The 19,036-nt window shown below is 48.0% G+C and overlaps 1 protein-coding gene across 1 annotated transcript in view; it reads right to left on the reverse strand.

Moving 5' to 3' along the window:
- eif3i (eukaryotic translation initiation factor 3, subunit I) overlaps nt 1–19,036 on the reverse strand; it is a 35,025-nt gene that overhangs the window by 6,672 nt on the left and 9,317 nt on the right. The window contains exons 5-8 of the mRNA XM_085962957.1: nt 17,974–18,123; nt 16,176–16,303; nt 8,361–8,471; nt 4,575–4,664 (exon numbers count right to left, since the gene is read on the reverse strand). Of these exons, the coding sequence (XP_085819083.1) occupies nt 4,575–4,664; nt 8,361–8,471; nt 16,176–16,303; nt 17,974–18,123 (479 nt within the window). The remainder of the gene's footprint in view (nt 1–4,574; nt 4,665–8,360; nt 8,472–16,175; nt 16,304–17,973; nt 18,124–19,036) is intronic.

Raw genomic sequence — 19,036 nt, forward strand, 5'->3', positions numbered from 1 at the left:
TTCACATGAACAGCGTGTTGGGTCACAAAAATGACACCAACACTTTAACCTTGACTGAATAAAATTTCACGACAGCAGTGTTTAAGAACCAAAAATGTCGCCTGCTCAACCCAACCAGTGATCGTTCTAAACCATTATCGTGACTGTTTCTTAATCTACTGCATCATTTTTCCTGGCAGCTCTGATCAGATCAGCAGACAAGCAGTTAATCTAGATCAGGAAAGTTCAAGCTTTTCGCCTTTGTGGGCTGTTGAGGTGCATACAATGGTCGTATATAAAGATTAAATTCAATGCTCCCATTAACTTGCATACAACTCGAGCTGTGCCTACTAAAGGATCTTGGTGTGCTGATTAAGGATTTATGCACTAAGGGCATAGCAGTGCCAAGAACAAACCTTTTCAATCTGGACAAACTAGTGAGCAAGAGTGAAATTAGAGTTAAATTGTTTGGCTTCATAGGTTACATGTCCCCCATAGGCAGTACTATAGAAGCCCCTGGTCTAGATGGAGGTTTTGTTACAATTTTTTAAATATTTGTTCACAGGATGTGGGCGTCACCGGCAAGGCTGGCATTTATTGCCCATCCCTAATTGCCCTCGAGAAGATGGCGACGAGCCGCCTTCTTGAACCTCAGCAGTCTTTGTAGCGGTTTGTTACAACCGAGTGACTCGCTGGGCCATTTTAGAGGGCAGTTAAGAGTCGACCACATTGCTGTGGGTCTGGAGTCACATATAGCTCCGACTAGGAAAGGACGGCAGATTTCCTTCCCTAAAGGATATTAGTGAACCAGATGGGTTTTTACGACAATCCAGCAGTTTCATGGTCACCATTACTGATACAGGAAACTTTGTGTTATCCGGAGGCTAACTGTCCGGAATGCTCGAGCCACCGGCAAAAATCAGGAGCCGTTTTCGTTAGTTTTTTTTCTTCTCGTTGCTTTTTTCCTCAACAGTCAAGCTCTGCAAGGTCTGCTGAAGCTGTTGCTAAGCTACAGGGACGCTTGGACTGTTTAGAAGCTGTTGCTAAGCATCAGGGTTTGTTGACAGATACGGAGCTCAAAAGCTTCCGTATCTTTCAACATTAACGCTGGTGTGTCCAGCAGTTTTGAGGAAACGGCAACAGCTCGGCCCTGTCGGTGCCGGATAGCACAAAGTTTCCTGTACTAGCTTTTTATTCCAGATTTATTTAATTAACTGAATTTAAATTCACCAGCTGCCGAGGTGGGATTTGAACTTATATCTCCAGTCCTCTGGATTACTAGTCCAGTATCATAACCACTATGCTACCGTACCCTATAAAACCCTTTTGGGGGGAGGGGGGGTTATAAAATGGTGTTTAAACCAATTTGTTACTTAATTAAAGTGACCAGGATACCACACTGATTATTCTTGGATAACTGCTTGAAAAATGCTGGGGTCAAGTACAATGTTCCCCCTCATTTTTTTTGGGTGCGTGGCATCACAGTTTCGCACATGTGCGAAATTTAACATCGCCAAAGCCGGTCTTGGGCCGCGCAGCTTAGAGGAAATGTTGGTCAAGTATTATTTCTCCTACCTCGGAGGAATAACATTTCTCGGTTATGGGGAAACCTGTGGAAACATCTCCCAGTTAGCTTTCCCCAGCTACAACAGAATCACTCTGTTGACATGTATAGTAGATCTCTCAATATATGGCTCTCGCTGTGGAAGCATGGATCGGTATCCGTCTCGGGCCCAGAAACCAATCAGAGATCCAACATTCACCAAGCCAGAATCTAACGGCTGTTGGGTATTTTAGATTTAAAATGTTCCCCTTTAATAAACAGACAATGTAAAACATTTGCAAACATTCCGCTGGCTATAATTTTATACATTTAAACAAAGCAACGGCAGCATCTGCTCATCAAGAATTCTGATACAAAAACATAGAAGTATGAAATGAGAAAAATGAATTCAGCTCATCACGCCTGCTTCCTTTCCCGACCACACACAATCTGCCCGGTTAGACTGTATATAGTCCATTAGGAGATTTATTTTTCTTAAAAATCTAGTTGTTTTCATCCAAATACAATGCTTAGTTACGCCCCAAATCTCTTTCCATTTTGAGAAATCACGAGTACAATTCCACAGTATGAATAAAGCAGATCAAAGGTTTCTATACAGTGCTCCAACCTCACTGACTAACCAGTTAGGGTTTGTATTATCACCCTCCTCCCTCCAAAAATATAATTTGACAAGAGCAAACTAAAGGAAATCTGTAGATTACGGTCAAGTTATAAACCTATGGTAACCTATCAGGCTATGGAAGGAGGCACCATCCCGTTGGGGAATAATAATGGAAGGCGTTGCCCCAATCTCAGCCGTCACAGAAAGGAGGAGGGCGGATAACATTAGTACCAACACATGAATAACCTTCATCTCTAAGCTAGTGAGGCAGAAACAGCTTAATGGAAAATGACTTTTTCCATTAAGCTGAATGTCTACAAAGCGTGATGTATGAGGGGGTTATTGCATCCGTAGAGGCAATGATAGTAGTATCAGCTATCCTCTATCTACACCATTATTGGGGAAAGGTGGCAACTTCTGTGGAAAAAGAGAGCTGGAAGGTAAAAGTGAAAGGTGGTAGTCTGCACTGCAATGCAGTAAATGAAGTGCAAGAGGTTCAAGTGGCATACTAATCCTATCTGAGACAACCTACACCAAAGACAGTACGTTACTCCCAAGTGAACACTATGGCATTGAATGGATGTCACAAAATTAAGTTTATTTACACCCATTTTATGTACTATTAATTTATCAACCACCAAATCAGATTGCAAGTTAACCTCCGGATAAACCAAAGTTTCCTGTACTTTCAAGTATGAATACTTTTTTTTTTTTTTTTTTTAAAAAGTGTTAGTTTCTAAATGAATCACACCTCAAAGTGCAGATCCTTTACTCCTAAACTTCATTATGTACTGCAAAAAAAATCACTTGTTTTGAAAGTATAAGGTGCATGTTTGACCACTGCTGCTCTGCTCTAGCTTAACTAAAACACTGTTCCTCAAGTATTATAATTGTTTGTCACAGTACTCCTACTGGGCTTTTATTTGTGAGCAAAGTTCTCTAAGCTGCGCAGTGCTCTACAGGTCCCACGCAGCCGGTGAGCCGGCCTTTAAATACAAAATCCGTGCATGCGCGGAATTATGAATGGGCTACGCCGCCCCTTAAAGGGACAGCGCGGGCCAAAAAAAAAGTGTTTGTGAGCACTAATTAAAGCAGGAACCATGATGAGCTAGAAAAGTGAAAGTTAAAGGTAATGAGAAGCTACATTTGGAAACAAGTATTGTATTTCTAATTTTTTTTTTTAAACCACAAATTGCATTTGCCGTTTCCACTGAACAACATTGTGGTACTAAGTGATGCCATGAATTGGAATACCCAAGCTACACAATCTAAATTCATTACAAACCCCCAATTATCCATTAGGAAAAACAACGAAAAAGCAGCATGAAACTTGTGACATAGCAACACCAAAAGGTTGCCATTTTGTAAGAACATCCACATTTCCAATGAGAAAACTAACCAGATTAAATGACACTTTAGAATATGGTCAATACTTGGAAGTACAATTTAATCATATCAAAATTAAATTGATCAAATGAACTTGTGATCCACAACAGGATCCGCTATGTAACTACTTATGTAAACTGTTGATGGTAAATTTGCATGAGCTGTAGAAGCAATTTGTTTTTATATAAAAACACTGCATCCAGCACACATTTCATCCATCATGCTTTGCGACAGGTAGAAAACTTTTTTTTAAAATATAAAAGCCAGTTAGTTAATACTGGGTTCTTCTGATCTGGAGTCAGAAACTTACAAGCACTTTCTATTGATTAGACTGCACTTAGATTAGTGAATAGTCAGAAGTTATTGACCCATTAGTGAGTTATCCATAGAATCAGAGAGATTTATGGCACAGAAGGAGGCCATTCGGCCCATCATGTCTGTGCCGGCTGAACGAGCTCTCCAGCCTAATCCCACTTTCCAGCTCTTGGTCCGTAGCCCTGCAGGTTACGGCACTTCAAGTACATACCCAAGGACTTTTAAAATGCGATGAGGGTTTCTGCCTCTCCCACCCTTTCAGGCAGTGAGTTCCAGACCCCCACCACCCTCTGGGTGAAAAAAAGTTCTCCTCAACTCCCCTCTAATCCTTCTACCAATTACTTTAAATCTGTGTCCCCTGGTTATTGACCCCTCTGCTAAGGGAAATATGTCCTTCCTATCCACTCTATCTTGGCCCCTTCACTTCTCCCAACGTTCCTTTTATTCAAGTGCATTCTGGAAACTCTGAAGTGAGGTGCTTAAACGGCCGAGAAAATGTTCCAGGAGTCACTGTCCAGAAGATACATTACTCGTTATACACAGCCCTAAAGGCTGAAAGGGGAAATGGGAGCGACATCAAATCGGCAATTCTCACTCAGCCGAGTGTCGCTGTTTAGGAAGAAAATATTTCTTGCAATAAAATGCACGGTACATGAGGGAGTTTTTAACTGTAATTTGTTTATTAAGTACACAGGCGCACAATTCTTGTATGCAAATTAAGTAACTTACATGTTCCACAATAGGTGAAATGGCAGCTGAATTCACAGGCCGTTCAGTTCTGAATGACTTCAAGTGTTCCAAACTAGCAGAATCAAAGAGCTGGAATAGAGAAAGATTATAAACTCTTCAAGAACATTGAAAAAGTAACTAGTCTTACTATAAATCAAACACAAGTTTACAAAGTTCAAGGTGAGTTGCCATGGATGACACAAATCGATATATTTGTTGTTAATTTAGGTACTTTTGGAGTACTTGATTCTATAATCTTCACATCTTCAGAGTTCTTGAATAACAACCCCCCCCTTACAGTGTATAATTAAAAACTTTATAGAGAACAGATACACAAAAACATTTTAACCACCGCAATCGTGCACGGCCCTATGGGCCCCCGGCCAAATCCTCATCATGCAGAAAACCAGCATACAACCACTGGAGCAGTTCCATTTAAGCATTGTAAATTGTGATTTTTTAAAATTCGTTTTATGGGATCTGGGCGTCGCCGGCAAGGCCAGCGTTTATTGCCCATCCCTAATTGCCCTCGAGAAGGTGGTGGTGAGCCACTGCCTTGAACCGCTGCAGTCCGGAAACTCTGAAGTGAGGTGCTTAAACAGCCTAGAAAATGTTCCAGGATTATTTCTTATTATTATTGCAGTGTGTAAACATTCAACAGGCCTATTTCTTCATGCATTTGACTGCACGGTTTTGTTTTTAAAAGATTTGGGGAGGGGTTAAGGGGGATTATTGTGCGGGCAATGCAGAGAGAGGCCCTGAATATTCTTGGCACTGAGGCCCAAAGAATTATTAAGCCACTCTGCTTTGCAGTAATACTTGTAGCAAACAGCAGCAACATTGTCAGAGGGCCTATTTAAGATCCTCTTGGCAGCACAACAGCTCTGATTAATAGTTGACTCCACCTGGCAACACAATGCAAGTTGCCCTGTTAACAGAAGATAGGAGCAGGAGTAGGCCATTCGGCCCCTCGAGCCTGCTCCGCCATTCAATGAGATCATGGCTGATCATCCAAACTCAGTACCCTGTCCCTGCTTTCTCTCCTCATATCCCTTGATCCCTTTAGCCTTAAGAAATATATCTAACTCCTTCTTGAATACAGGAAACTTCGCGATATCCGGCACCGACGGGACCGAGCTGCTGCCGTTCTATCAAAACTTCCGGATAGACCAGCGCTAATGTTGTCAGATACGGAGGTTTTCATCTCCGTATCTAACAACAAACACTGTTGCTTAGCAACAGCTTGTAAACACTCGGCCCGTACTTTGGAAGCGTCTCTGAAGCTGTTGCTAAGCTACAGAGACGCTTTCCAGAGCCTGGCTGTTAAAAAAAAAAAATGCTAGAAGAAAAAAAAACCTAACCAAAACGGCTGCTGATTTCTGCCGTTAGATCGAGGTTTCCGGACATACAACTTCCGGATAAACCAAAGTTTCCTGTATATTTAATGAACTGGCCTCCACTGCCTTCTTTGGTAGAGAATTTCACAGGTTCACCACTCTCTGGGTGAAGTAATTCCTCCTCATCTCAGTCCTAAATGGCTTACCCCTTATCCTTAGACTGTGACCCCTGGTTCTGGACTCCCCGGCCATCGGGAACATCCTTCCTGTATCTAGTCTGTCTAGTCCTGTTGGAATTTTGTAAGTTTCAATGAGATCCCCTCTCATTCTGCTAAACTCCAGCGAGTATAAGCCTAACACTGCATTGTCAAGCAATGACAATCCTAGTCTACCTCCTCCCAAGGTAGCCACTGTCACTGATAAAGAAAGGAACACTTGCATTTATATAGCGCCTTTAAAGCCAATGAAGTACTTTTTGAAGTGCACTGTTAAAATGTAGGAAACGCAGCAGCCAATTTGCGCACAGCAAGCTCCCACAAACAGCCATGTGATAATGACCAGATAATCTGTTTTAGTGATTGAGGGATAAATATTGGCCAGGACACCGGGGAAAACTCCCCTGCTCTTCTTTGAAATAGTGCCATAGCATCTTTTGAGAGCGCAGTCTCGGTTTAACGTCTCGTCCAAAAGATGACTCCTCCGACAGTCCAGCACTCCCCCAGTATGTGGGAGCCCCTGGAGTGGGACTTGAACCCACAAACTTCTGACTAACGGGCGATGGTGCATCCCACTGAGCCACAGCGGACACTGATGCCAAGGTTCAGCCAATTTGGTTCATCCACAGGATATTAGAAAGCAGCTGAGTATACTGGATACAGCAAAGGCCACGGGTCCTTGTAACATCGCAGCTGTGGTGCTGAAGCCCTATGCACCAGAGCGAGCTTCCCCCATCCCCATTCCAGTGCAGCTGCGACACTGGCTTCGACCTGAAAGTTTGGCCAGGTATGTTCTCGCCACAAAAAGCAGGACAAATCTAAGCCGGCCAATTACCAGCCTCCTCCCAACCATCAGCAAAGTGATAGAAGAAGAAGTAATCAATAGTGCCAGTGACACCAGCACGCCAATAAACTGATCGGCAATGCTCAGTTCGGGTTCTGCCAGAACCACGTGGCCCCTGAGCTCGTCACAGCCCTGATTCAGACACGGAAGCAAGAGCTGAATGCTGGAGCTCGGAGGGTAGCTGCCCGGGGCAGCATTCGACTGAGTAAGACACCAAGGGGCCTTGGCAAAACTGGGAAAACCAGGCCGATCAAATCTTATTTTCAAACAAAACCCCACAATTTTAATATCACAAAACAGACTTTGTGCATAACGTATCAACCTCTCTACAAGCTCAGTTTAGATGTAATATCTCCAAGTTTGCAGACGACACAAAGCTGGGTGGGCGTGTGTGCTGTGAGGAGGATGCAGAGAAACTCCAGTATGATTTGGGCAGGTTGGGTGATTGGGCAGATGCAGTATAATGTGGATAAATGCGAGGTTATCCACTTTGGTGGCAAAAACAGGAAGGCAGATTATTATCTGAACGGCAATAGATTGGGAAAAGTGGAAGTGCAACGAGACCTGGGTGTCCTTGTGCACCAGTCGCTGAAGGTAAGCATGCAGGTGCAGCAGGCGGTTAAGAAGGCAAATGGTATGCTGGCCTTCATAGTGAGAGGATTCAAGTACAGGAGCAAGGATGTCTTGCTGCAGTTGTACAGGGCCTTGGTGAGACCACACCTTGAGTATTGTATGCAGTTTTGGTCACCTTATCTGAGGAAGGATGTTCTTGCCATGGAGGGAGTGCAGCGAAGATTCACCAGGCTGATACCTGGGATGCAGGAATGATGTATGAGGAGAGATTGGGTCGATTAGGCTTATATTCGCTAGAGTTTAGAAGAATGAAAGGGGATCTCATTGAAACTTATAAAATTCTAACAGGACTAGACAGACTAGATGCAGGAAGGCTGTTCCTGATGGCGGGGGAGTCCAGAACCAGGGGTCACAGTCTAAGAATAAGGGGCAAGCCATTTAGGACAGAGATGAGGAGGAATTTCTTCACCCAGAGAGTGGTGAACCTGTGGAATTCTCTACCACAGAAGACAGTTGAGGCCAATTCATTAAATATATTCAAGGAGTTAGATATATTTCTTAAGGCTAAGGGGATCAAGGGATATAGGGAGAAAGCAGGGACAGGGTACTGAATTTGGATGATCAGCCATGATCGCATTGAATGGCGGAGCGGGCTCGCGGGGCTGAATGGCCTACTCCTGCTCCTGTCTTCTATGTTTCTATGTTCAGAGCAGTGTGCTTGCTCTCCGAGGCTGTTGAACCCATAGCTAAGTTTGCACTAGAACAACAAGCTGTAACATTTGAATCAATAAGTGTTAAATAAGAAAACATTGCTTACCTTGGCAGTATTATCCTTTGAAGCAGTGATAAACATCGTCAGGTCTAAGGATGTCTGGATGTCATTAATTTGTTTGGTGTGTTCTTTTATTTTTGTCATTATTTCCCCAGACTGTCAAAGATGTAAAAAAAAAATCAATAAACCAAAATAAGTGAAATGTCAATAATTACAAAAAAACACAAAAATCACCATCGCTTAATTCTTATTTTGAAACTATATATTTAATAGCAGTCAGACTCCAAAATGCCAAAGCAGAGCTCTCTCAATGGCTCAAATTCACTGACTAATGTAGAACAGAGACATACAAACCAGGAACACCATTTTTGTGTAAATATGTTTCCCTCCAAATATTAGTGCAAAAGAATTATCAAACATTATCTAGAACTGGTAGTGCTGAGAAGGCTGAGGGGGTGACCTAATAGAGGTCTTTCAAATTATGAAAGGTTTTGATAGAGTGGATAGAGAGAGAATGTTTCCACTTGTGGGGAAGAGCAAAACTAGAGGCCATCAATATAAGATAGTCACCAAGAAATCCAATGTGGGATTCAGAAGAAACTTCTTTACCCAGAGAGTGGTGAGAATGTGGAACTCGCTGCCACAGGGAGTGGTTGAAGCGAATAGTATACAGGAAACTTTCTGGTATCCGGTACTGACGGGACCGAGTTGGTGCCGTCCCATCAAAACTGCCGTATAAACCAGCGCTAATGTTAAAACATAGAGCTTTTCAGCTCCGTGTGAATCAACAAACCCTGTTGCTTAGCAACAGCTTCAAGACAGTCGGCTGCAGCTGCAAGCGTCTCTAGCTGAAGCTGTTGCTTAGCTACAGACCTTGCAGAGCCTGACTGGGGAAAAAAAAAAAAGCAACGAGAAATAAAAAAACTTACAGGAAACGGCTCCTGAATTTTGCCGGTAGATAGAGCTTTCCGGACTTTTAACCTCCGGTTAAACGAAAGTTTCCTGTAGATACATTTAAGGGGAGGCTAGACAAGCCTATGAGGGAGAAGGGAATAGAGGGTTACACTGATGGATTTAGATGAGGAAAGACGGGAGGCTCGAGTGGAGCATAAACGCGGGCATGGGCTGGTTGGGCCGAATGGCCTGTTTCCGTGCTGTATATTCTATGTAATGCTGTTGTACTGAAATGGAACTGTAGGTCCTAAAATGCGATCCAAGTGAAAATGAGCTAACAAAGGACATCACTGCATAGGAAGGGTCATTAGAAAGTCACCATTCTCGAGATTAGTGATTTTTCAAATGGATGGATATAATTTTTTTTTTTATTCGTTCCTGGGACGTGGGCGTCGCTGGCAAGGCCAGCATTTATTGCCCATCCCTAATTGCCCTCGAGAAGGTGGTGGTGAGCCGCCTGCTTGAACTGCTTACAACTGAGTGCCTTGCTGGGTCATTTCAGAGGGCAGTTAAGAGTCAACCACATTGCTGTGAGTCTGGAGTCACATATAGGCCAGATCGGGTAAGGACAGTAGATTTCCTTCCCTAAAGGACATTAGTGAACCAGATGGGTTTTTACGACAATCTGGTAGTTTCATGGTCACCATTATGGATACTAGCTTTTTGTTCCAGATTTATCGAATTAACTGAATTTAAATTCCCCCACTGACATGCTGGGATTTGAACTCACGTCTCTGGATCATTAGTCCAGGCCTCTCTATGCTACCGTACCCCTAAATCAAAATGTCTTATTGAGGAACACCTTTAAACTCTTCAAAAGCAATAGAAGCAGCCATATTCCTTGCCAAGAGTATTAAACTAACGTACAAGGTGATAATGGATAGCAAAAGAAAGGTTTAGAAAGAGGACAGAGGAGCTCGATTGTCACATTGGGGCAATCACAATTTAAAAGCACTTAAGAATCAAACAATGACTGCAGAAGGTGCAAGTTCTCAGGTTACCAGTGACATTGCAGATCAATGCAGCAGGCAGGATTATCTTTCGTTTCTAGCATGCGACCTAATTTTTGAAAAGATTCCACAGAGATCAGACATGGCTATGTATTAAATTTACCATGAATTCACTATGCTTTTACATTATTAAAATTATCTTGGTGGCGTTTCATCCTGGATGACTGGTGGGTTAACAGGAATGACCAGCAACCTAACCGAACTTCTGTTTCTGCATCACAACTGTTGAGAATAAACTGAAGCAAGTTATCAAATCCCACCACGGCCTTGCCCCTCCCTATCTCTGTAATCTCCTCCAGCCCAACAACCCCCTGCCCCCCAGTCTCCTCTAATTCTGGCCTGAGCATCCCTGATTTTAATCGCTCAACCATTGGCGGCCGTGCCTTCAGCTGCCAAGGCCCTAAGCGCTGGAATTCCCTCCCTAAACCTCTCCGCCTCTCTCCTCCTTTAAGACGCTCCTTAAAACCTACCTCTTTCACCAAGCATTTGGCCATCAAGAGAGGTAGCAGTAGAGATGTACAGGAGTATTTGGGCTCTTGATGCACTTTTTAACTACACAGTTGCTACAAAACTGTATTCATGGCTCATCATTCAGGCTACACACCGTCTGATTTCAGAAGCATAGGCCAGCAATGCTAAAACTAGTGGCATTGGTAAGAACATAAGAATTAGAAGCAGGAGTAGGCCATACGGCCCCTCGAGCCTGCTCCGCCATTCGATAAAATCATGGCTGATCTTCAACCTCAACTCCACTTCCCCGCCCGATTCCCATGTCCCTTGATTCCCCTAAAGTCCAAAAATCTATCTATCTCAGCCTTGAATATGCTCAATGACTCAGCATCCACAGCCCTCTGGGGTAGAGAATTCCAAAGATTCACAACCCTCTGAGTGAAGAAATTCCTCCTCATCTCAGTCTCAAATGGCCGACCCCTTATCCTGAGACTATGCCCCCTAGTTCTAGACACTCCAGCCAGGGGAAACAACCTCTCAGCATCTACCCTGTCAATCCCCCTCACCACTCATTCTTCTAAACTTCAGAGAGTAGAAGTCCAATCTACTCAATCTCTCCTCATAGGACAGCCCTCTCATCCCAGGAATCAATCTAGTAATAGCTATTTACTTTTATCATCATTGTTGCTTTGCCTCTGGAGGCAGAGAACAAAACTGCACTGTGAGGCAGTGATCCCTGCCTCAGGAAGAATGCACACCACTTCATTTATATTACAACTAGCTGGGGAGCCCCGCGTTGCGAGGGCAATTTTTGGGGCGCTTGGTCTCTCCCTGCCCCCCCTCACCCTGTGTCCCCCCTCTCCCTGTCATGTCCTCTCCTGTCCTATCCCTCCCTCCCGTGTCTCCCTCCCCTCCTTCTCTCCCTCCCTCCCCTGTCTCCCTCCCTCCCCCCACACCTACCTCCCCCACCCCCTCCCCTCCCCACACCTACCCATCCCCCCACCCCCTCCCCTCCCCCCACACCTACCCTCCCCCACCCCCTCCCCCACTCCCCTCTGTCCCTCTCTCCGGCCCCTGCCCCTGCCTAGCGCCTGAGGTCCGGTTCTGAGGCCGGGACGGACCGGAGCTGAGGTCCCCCGCGTATGGCGTGGTTGATGGACGGCCGCTGCCGGGGCGGGCGGCGCATTGCGCGGTTCAGTGCGGGCGGGCGCGAGGCGGGCCCGCGGGGGAGCAGGCAAGGGCGGCTTGGCGGCCGTTAGCGAGCGGGAAACTTCGGGGCGGCGCCCGCCCGCGACACCGTGAAACCTGAGAGGGGGAAATAGAGGGAGACAGAGAGGGAAGAGGAGAAGGAGAGAGAGGGAAGAGGAGAGAGGGAAGAAAGAGAGAGAGAGAGAAATTTTTTGAGCTTCAGGGCCCCGAGTTCCCCCTGCGCGAGGGTGAGGAGGAGGGGGGGGGGGGGGGGGGGTTGCTAAACACAATATAAAAACTCAAATAAATTGTTAATTAATTCCCTAACACATAATTCAAATATTTACCTTACTTCCCTAACACACTGTAAGTGGGGGGAAAAAATCGTGAAAAATCAAGATGGCGGCCACTCACCTCAGTTCAGAAGGATAAGGCCCGCCCACACACGAACCACCGATTGGTCAACCGGTCAGGTCACCGAAGCGTAGGATTGGTCAATCGTCGAGTCACTCGACACTCAACTGTAGGAAGGAACCCGCCGTCCGATTGGTCGACCTCGACGTCACACAACGGTCGCTAATGAGATGCTAATGAGCGGAAGGGCTGAACGTTTTTCGGATACCCGCGGGTGCGGTTTTTGTCCGGCCGAAACGTAAATACGCCTATGACCGTCCGAATCGCAAGCTTTCTTTTGAGGCGACGCGCGCGTCGGTACGCTCTGTAACTTTCAAACGTATAGAGAACGGACAGACAGACAGACATGGGGACAGACAGAAGAGCTCTTTTATATATATATACTAGCTGAAGTGCCCGGCGGTGCCGAGGCTTTTTCGAGGGCATGTTGTTGTTGGAAGAGAGAGAGAGAGAGAGAGAGCGACTGGGGGGAAGAGAGCGCGTGACTGGGGGGAAGAGAGGGAGGGAGGGGTGGGGGGAAGAGAGGGAGGGGAGGGGAGGGGGGAGGGAGAGGAGGGAGGGAAGGGAGGGGCGGGAGGGAGGGAGGGGAGGAGGGGGAGGGTGGAAGGAAGGGAGGGAGGGGGGAAGGGAGGGCAGGGGAGGGGAAGGGAGGGAGGAGAAGGGAGGGCAGGGGGGGAGGGGGAGGGAGGGCAGGGGGGGGGAGGGAGGGCGGGGGGGGGAGGAGGGGAAGGGAGGGAGGGGGGGAAGGGGAGGGAGGGGGGGAAGGGAGGGAGGGGGGGGAAAGGGAGGGCGGGGGGGGAAGGGAGGGCGGGGGGGGAAGGGAGGGCAGGGGGGGAGGGAGGGCGGGGGGGAAGGGATGGAGGGCGGGGGGGAGGGAGGGCGGGGGCGGCGCGCCCCCCCCCCGAGGGTCGCGGCCCCCGAGGGTCACGCGCCCCCCCCCCCGGAGGTGAAGACCGGCGATTGCGCGCGCAGGAGCTGAGACGCGGCGTCTCTCGGCCAGCGGGCCCCGGTTGCCAGGGCAACCGTGACGCTGACCAAGCCAGAGCGACGCCGCGTCTCAGCTGCTCCTGCTGCGCGCGCGGGCCCCCCCCCACCCCCGAGGGTCGCGGCCCCCCCCCCCCCCCCCCGAGGGTCGCGGCCACCCCCCCTCCCCCCGAGGTGAAGACCGCCGATTGCGCCCGTTGCCAGGGTAACGCTGGACGCTCAGCAAGCCCGGCAGAGAGAGGACGTCTCAGCTCCTGCTGCGCGCGCACCCTAGCGGCGCTGGGCTTGAGGCTCGGCCCTCCAGCCTTCGAGTGGGGCCGGGAGGTGCCTAGCTCGGGCGTGGGTGCGGAGGAGACGCCGAGGCTTCTAGGCCTACCTGGAAAAACGGGGAAAGGTAGGAAAATTAATGAGATTAGATAAGTTAATTACTTTCTAAATCATTTTTTTTTAAAAACAATGTGTTTTAAAAGCGAACGTTTTTTTTTAAGACGCAGAAAGCGGGAAAAAGAAAGGAAAAGTTTGGAATCAAGATGGCGGCGACTCACCTCGGTTCAGAACGATAAAGCCCGGCCACACGCGCACCGATTGGCCCGGCGGCACACGCCAGCAACCACCGGCGTATGATTGGTCGAGCTCGAGGTCACTCTGTCGCTAATGAGTGGATAATGAGATGCTAATGAGCGGAATGTTGAAGGTTTTTGGATACGCGGGCGCAATTTTAGCCCGGCCGAAACGTAAATACGCTTAAAACCGTCTCGGAAGCGTAAGCTTTCTTTGGAGGTAACGCGCGCGTAGGTACGCCCTGTAACTTTCGAGTGCATACCCGCAACGCACCACGCGATGACAGACAGATAGACAGAGTGGTTAGCACTGTTTGCCTCACAGCGCCAGAAACCCGGGTTCGAATCCGGCCTCGGGTGACTGTCTGTGTGGAGTTTGCACATTCTCCCCGTGTTTGCGTGGGTTTCCTCCGGGTGCTCCGGTTTCCTCCCACAGTCCAAAGATGTGCGGGTTAGGTTGATTGGCTATGATAAATTGACCCTTAGTGTTAGGGGATTAAATACGTGGGGTTACGGGGATAGGGTGGGATATGTGTTGGCGTAGGGGTTACGGGGATCGGGTGGATATGGTGTCGGTGCAGGCTCGATGGGCCGAAATGGCCTCTATCTGCACTGTGGCGTTTCTGTTCTGTGATTCTGTGATATATATATATATATAAATATAAATAAATATAATATATATATATATATAGATAGACTAGCTGGGGAGCCCCGCATTGCGAGGGCAATTTTGGGGCGCTTGGTCTCCCCTGCTCCTGTGTGTACCCCCTCTCCCTGTCATGTCCTCTCCCTGTCTTATCCTCCCTCCCCTCCCCTCTCTCCCTCCCCGTCTCCCTCCCCCACCCCCTCCCCCTCCCCCCTCCCCCTGCCCACCCCCTCCCCTCCCCCACCCCCCCTCTGTCCCTCTCTCCGGCCCCCTCCCCCTGCCTAGCGCCTGAGGTCCGGAGCTGAGGTCCGCCGCGTATCGCGCGGCTGATGGACGGGCCGCTGTGGGGCGGGGCGGCGCATGCGCGGTCAGTGCGGGTGGCGCACGCCGCGGTCAGTGCGGGCGGCGCGAGCCCCCACGATTTCCGAGGCGAGCCCACCCCCCCCGCGATTTCCCGAGGCTCTCCCCCCCCCCCCCCCCGCGCGATTTCCCGAGGCTCTCCCCCCCCCCCGCGATTTCCCGAGGCCCTCCCCCCCCCCCCGATTTCCCGAGGCTCTCCCCCCACCCCGCGATTTCCCGAGGCTCTCCCCCCCCCGCTCCCGACCCCCCCCCGCGATTTCCCGAGGCTCTCCGCCCCCCCCGCGACTTCCCGAGGCTCTCCGCCCCCCCGGCGACTTCCCGAGGCTCTCCGCCCCCCCCGGCGATTTCCCGAGGCTCTCCCCCCCCCCCCCCGATTTCCCGAGGCTCTCCCCCCCCCCCGCGATTTCTCCCGAGGCTCTCCCCCCCCCCCCCGCGATTTCCCGAGGCTCTCCCCCCCCCCCGCGATTTCCCGAGGCTCTCCCCCCCCCCCGCGATTTCCCGAGGCTCTCCCCCCCGCGATTTCCCGAGGCTCTCCCCCCCCCGATTTCCCGAGGCTCTCCCCCCCCCGCGATTTCCCGAGGCTCTCCCCCCCCGCGATTTCCCGAGGCCCCCCCCCGCGATTTCCCGAGGCTCTCCCCCCCCCGCCCCCCCGGCAATTTCCTGAGGCTCTCTCCACCCCCCCCCCGCGATTTCCTGAGGCTCTCTCCACCCCCCCCCGCGATTTCCTGAGGCTCTCTCCCCCCCCCTATTAAATTGTTATTTAATTCCCTAACACATCATTAAAAGATTTACCTTAGTTCCCTAACACACAGAAAGTGTGGGGGGAAAAATTGTGAAAAATCAAGATGGCGGCCACTCACCTCGGTTCAGAAGGATAAGGCCCGCCCACTCACGCACCGATTGGTCGACCGGTCAGGTCACCGAAGCGTAGGATTGGTCAATCGTCGAGTCACTCGACTCAACTGTAGGAAGGAACCCGCCGTCCGATTGGTCGACCTCGACGTCACACGGTCGCTAATGAGATGCTAATGAGCGGAACGCTGAACGTTTTTGGGATACCGCGGGCGGGATTTTTGTAAATACGCCTATGACCGGTCCGGAATCGCAAGCTTTCTTTTGAGGCAACGCGCGCGTCGGTACGCTCTGTAACTTTCAAACGTATAGAGAACGGACAGACATCGGGACAGACAGACATCGGGACAGACAGAAGAGCTCTTGATATATAGATATATATATATATATATAGAGATGCTGCCACTAGATGCTAGGCAAGCATTCTGCAGTTGTTTCTTACCTTAGCACTATACTGGACCAATTCACCATTCTCATGTCCTGCAATGACAAATTCTCCAAGAGGTCCCCAAACAGCACTGGTTATTTTTGAATCATTGGCTGGAACCTTCATGTATGGTTCATTATTATCTAAAAATTAACAGGGAAATTCAAAATAAAATTCTGAAACAATTTAATACATTGTAAAAGGACTTTCATTTATATATAGTGTCTTTCACGACCTCAAAGCTCTTTACAGCCAATGAAGTACTTTTGAAGTGTAGTCACTGTTGTAATGTAGGCAGCCAATTTGCGCACAGCAAGCTCCCATAAACAGTAATGTGATAATGACCAGATAATCTGTTTTTGTTATGTTGATTTAGGGATAAATATTGGCCAGGACATCAGGGATAACTCCCCTGCTCTTTTTTGGAATAGTGCCATGGGATTTTTACGTCCACTCGAGATAGCAAACAGGGCCTTGGTTTAGTGTCTCATCCGAAAGACAGCACCTCCGACAGTGCAGCACTCCCTCAGTACTGCATTGGAGTGTCAGCCTAGATTTATATGTTCAAGTCTCTGGAGTGAGGACTTGAACCCGCAACCTTCTGACTCCGAGGCGAGAGTACTATCAACTGCGCCACATCAGACACTACACCTGTCTTCACTGTGTAAATAGCACCAACAAATGTAGTTTACTGAGAAATTTAAGCCCAATTTCAGGTCCATTGTGCTTTAAGTTTAAAACTTGACTTTTCCGGAGTCCACCATAAAGTTAGCTCAATAACAGGACTGTCCCCATCTTTAAATTGAACAGCTAAACAGCTGCCTTTTGTCTCCACGGGCCCATTACCAGCTCATCTGGCTTCTAATATCTTTTATTGTCTCCTTTTCTTCTTTTGTTCGATTGCAGCTTTGCCTTCGATCTTTTTATTTTCTTTCCAGTTTTGAAGGGTTTCAACCCGAAACGTCAACTCAAATTTCTCTCCACGGATGTTGCCTGACCTGCTGAGTTTTTCCAGCATTCTCTGTTGTTATTTGCAATTGATAGCCCATTTTAACTGGCAAAGCATTAAAAAGCACTGCTCCAAATTAATTGCGGATTAAAGTTTTAAAGTTGTAGGATAAAAGATTATAAATTGAAGGAAAAAGCGGACGGAGGAGTCAACATCAATCATTTTATTTACATATGTCCAAGTTCCTGTTGTACTGCAGAATCTATCCATTTTGTAAATGTGGGCGTTGAAAATGTCAGTACAGGAAACTCTGTGCTATCCGGCACCGACGGGACCGAGCTGTTGCCGTTCCCTCAAAACTGCCGGACACTCCAGCTCTAATGTTGAAAGATACGGAAGCTTTTGAGCTCCGTATCCGTCAACAAACCTTGCAACAGCTTCTAAACAGTCCTAGCGTCTCTGTAGCTTAGCAACAGCTTCAGCAGACCTTGCAGAGCTTGACTGTTGAGGAAAAAAGCAACGAGAAGAAAAAAAACCTAACGAAAACGGCTCCTGATTTTTGCCAGTGGCTCGAGCATTCCGGACAGTTAGCCTCCGGATAACACAAAGTTTCCTGTATTATCTATACACACCCACCCTATGAAAACAAAGGCTCTGTAGGAGAGTTCCATGAGGTTAAAAAAATTAAACTGCTGTACGTGACCTGCTCTCATACCACATCTCAGGCAGGATCTCGCTGTAAATTAAACAGCTTGTAATGTATTCGAAAGACAGTCAGCCTTCTTTTAAATACTCCTTAAGGGAAGAACATCAATCTGTTAAGGGAAGGTTTGTGTAATTCCCATTAAAATGCATTATCCTTACTTATTTGAGCAGAATCTCGGATGTCAAAGAAGCTGACGTAACAATTGTAGCCCATCTGCTTGTCAGTCGTGAACATGATGATGTTGCCGCTGAAGTCAAACCCGCCAGTTCTGACTGCAGAGCTTGTTTTAAATAAAGCAAGCTGCTTCCCTAAGAATGGAAATGATAAATTTGGTGAATGTGAAACCAACAGAGCCTGCAAAAAAGTGTGCAGCACTACAAATGGTAAAAACATACAAGAACAATTGAATTAAATGCTAGTGACATTTACCAAAATTAGCAAACCCGAAATTTTTTACACTGATAGTCATACTTTACAAATACAAGAAACTAATCTTAATATGAAAAGTTCTGTAATCTTCATTATACAGAAGTTTGATTGCCAGGTTTTTAAAAACAAATTCATTCCTGGGATGTGGGCATCACTGGCAAGGCCAGCATTTATTGCCCATCCCTAATTGCCCTCGAGAAGGTGGTGGTGAGCTGCTTCTTGAACCGCTGCAGTTCGTGTGGTGAAGGTGCGCCCACAGTGCTGTTAGGGAGGGAGTTCCAGGATTTTGACCTACTGACGATGAAGGAACGGCCGATATATTTCCAAGTCAGGATGGTGTGTGTGACTTGGAGGGGAACTTGCAGGCGGTGGTGTTCCCATGCGCCTGCTGCCCTTGTCCTTCGAGGTGGCGGAGGTCACGGGATGGGGGAACCACACGTTAATTCTTCAGCTGGCAAGATCTCCCCGATGACTCAACAAGTTTATCTGACAAGTAGCGGAGCCACACAGTCCAGGAAACCCCGGATTCAAGCTTTGTTCTGTGCGGAGGTAGCTGATCTCAGCCAGTGCGGTGGTAGGGCAGCCAGAATTGGGTTCAGTAAACTCAAGGTTAGGGAGAGGGAAAAGAAAAAGATTGCCCAGGGTTTCTGTCCCTGATCACTATCCAGCAACCTGGGTGGAGGCGCATGTGTGTGGACGTCGGGGAGACAGGGTTAGGCACAGTTTCCATGCTTACCACATCGGATAGCATCCGTCGTGGCTTGCACATTAATAGTGGTCAATTGAGCAAGG

The sequence above is a fragment of the Somniosus microcephalus genome, chromosome 20, assembly GCF_052327205.1.
Source record: "Somniosus microcephalus isolate GS21.2 chromosome 20, FLI_Smic_1.0, whole genome shotgun sequence".
NCBI lineage: Eukaryota > Metazoa > Chordata > Chondrichthyes > Squaliformes > Somniosidae > Somniosus > Somniosus microcephalus.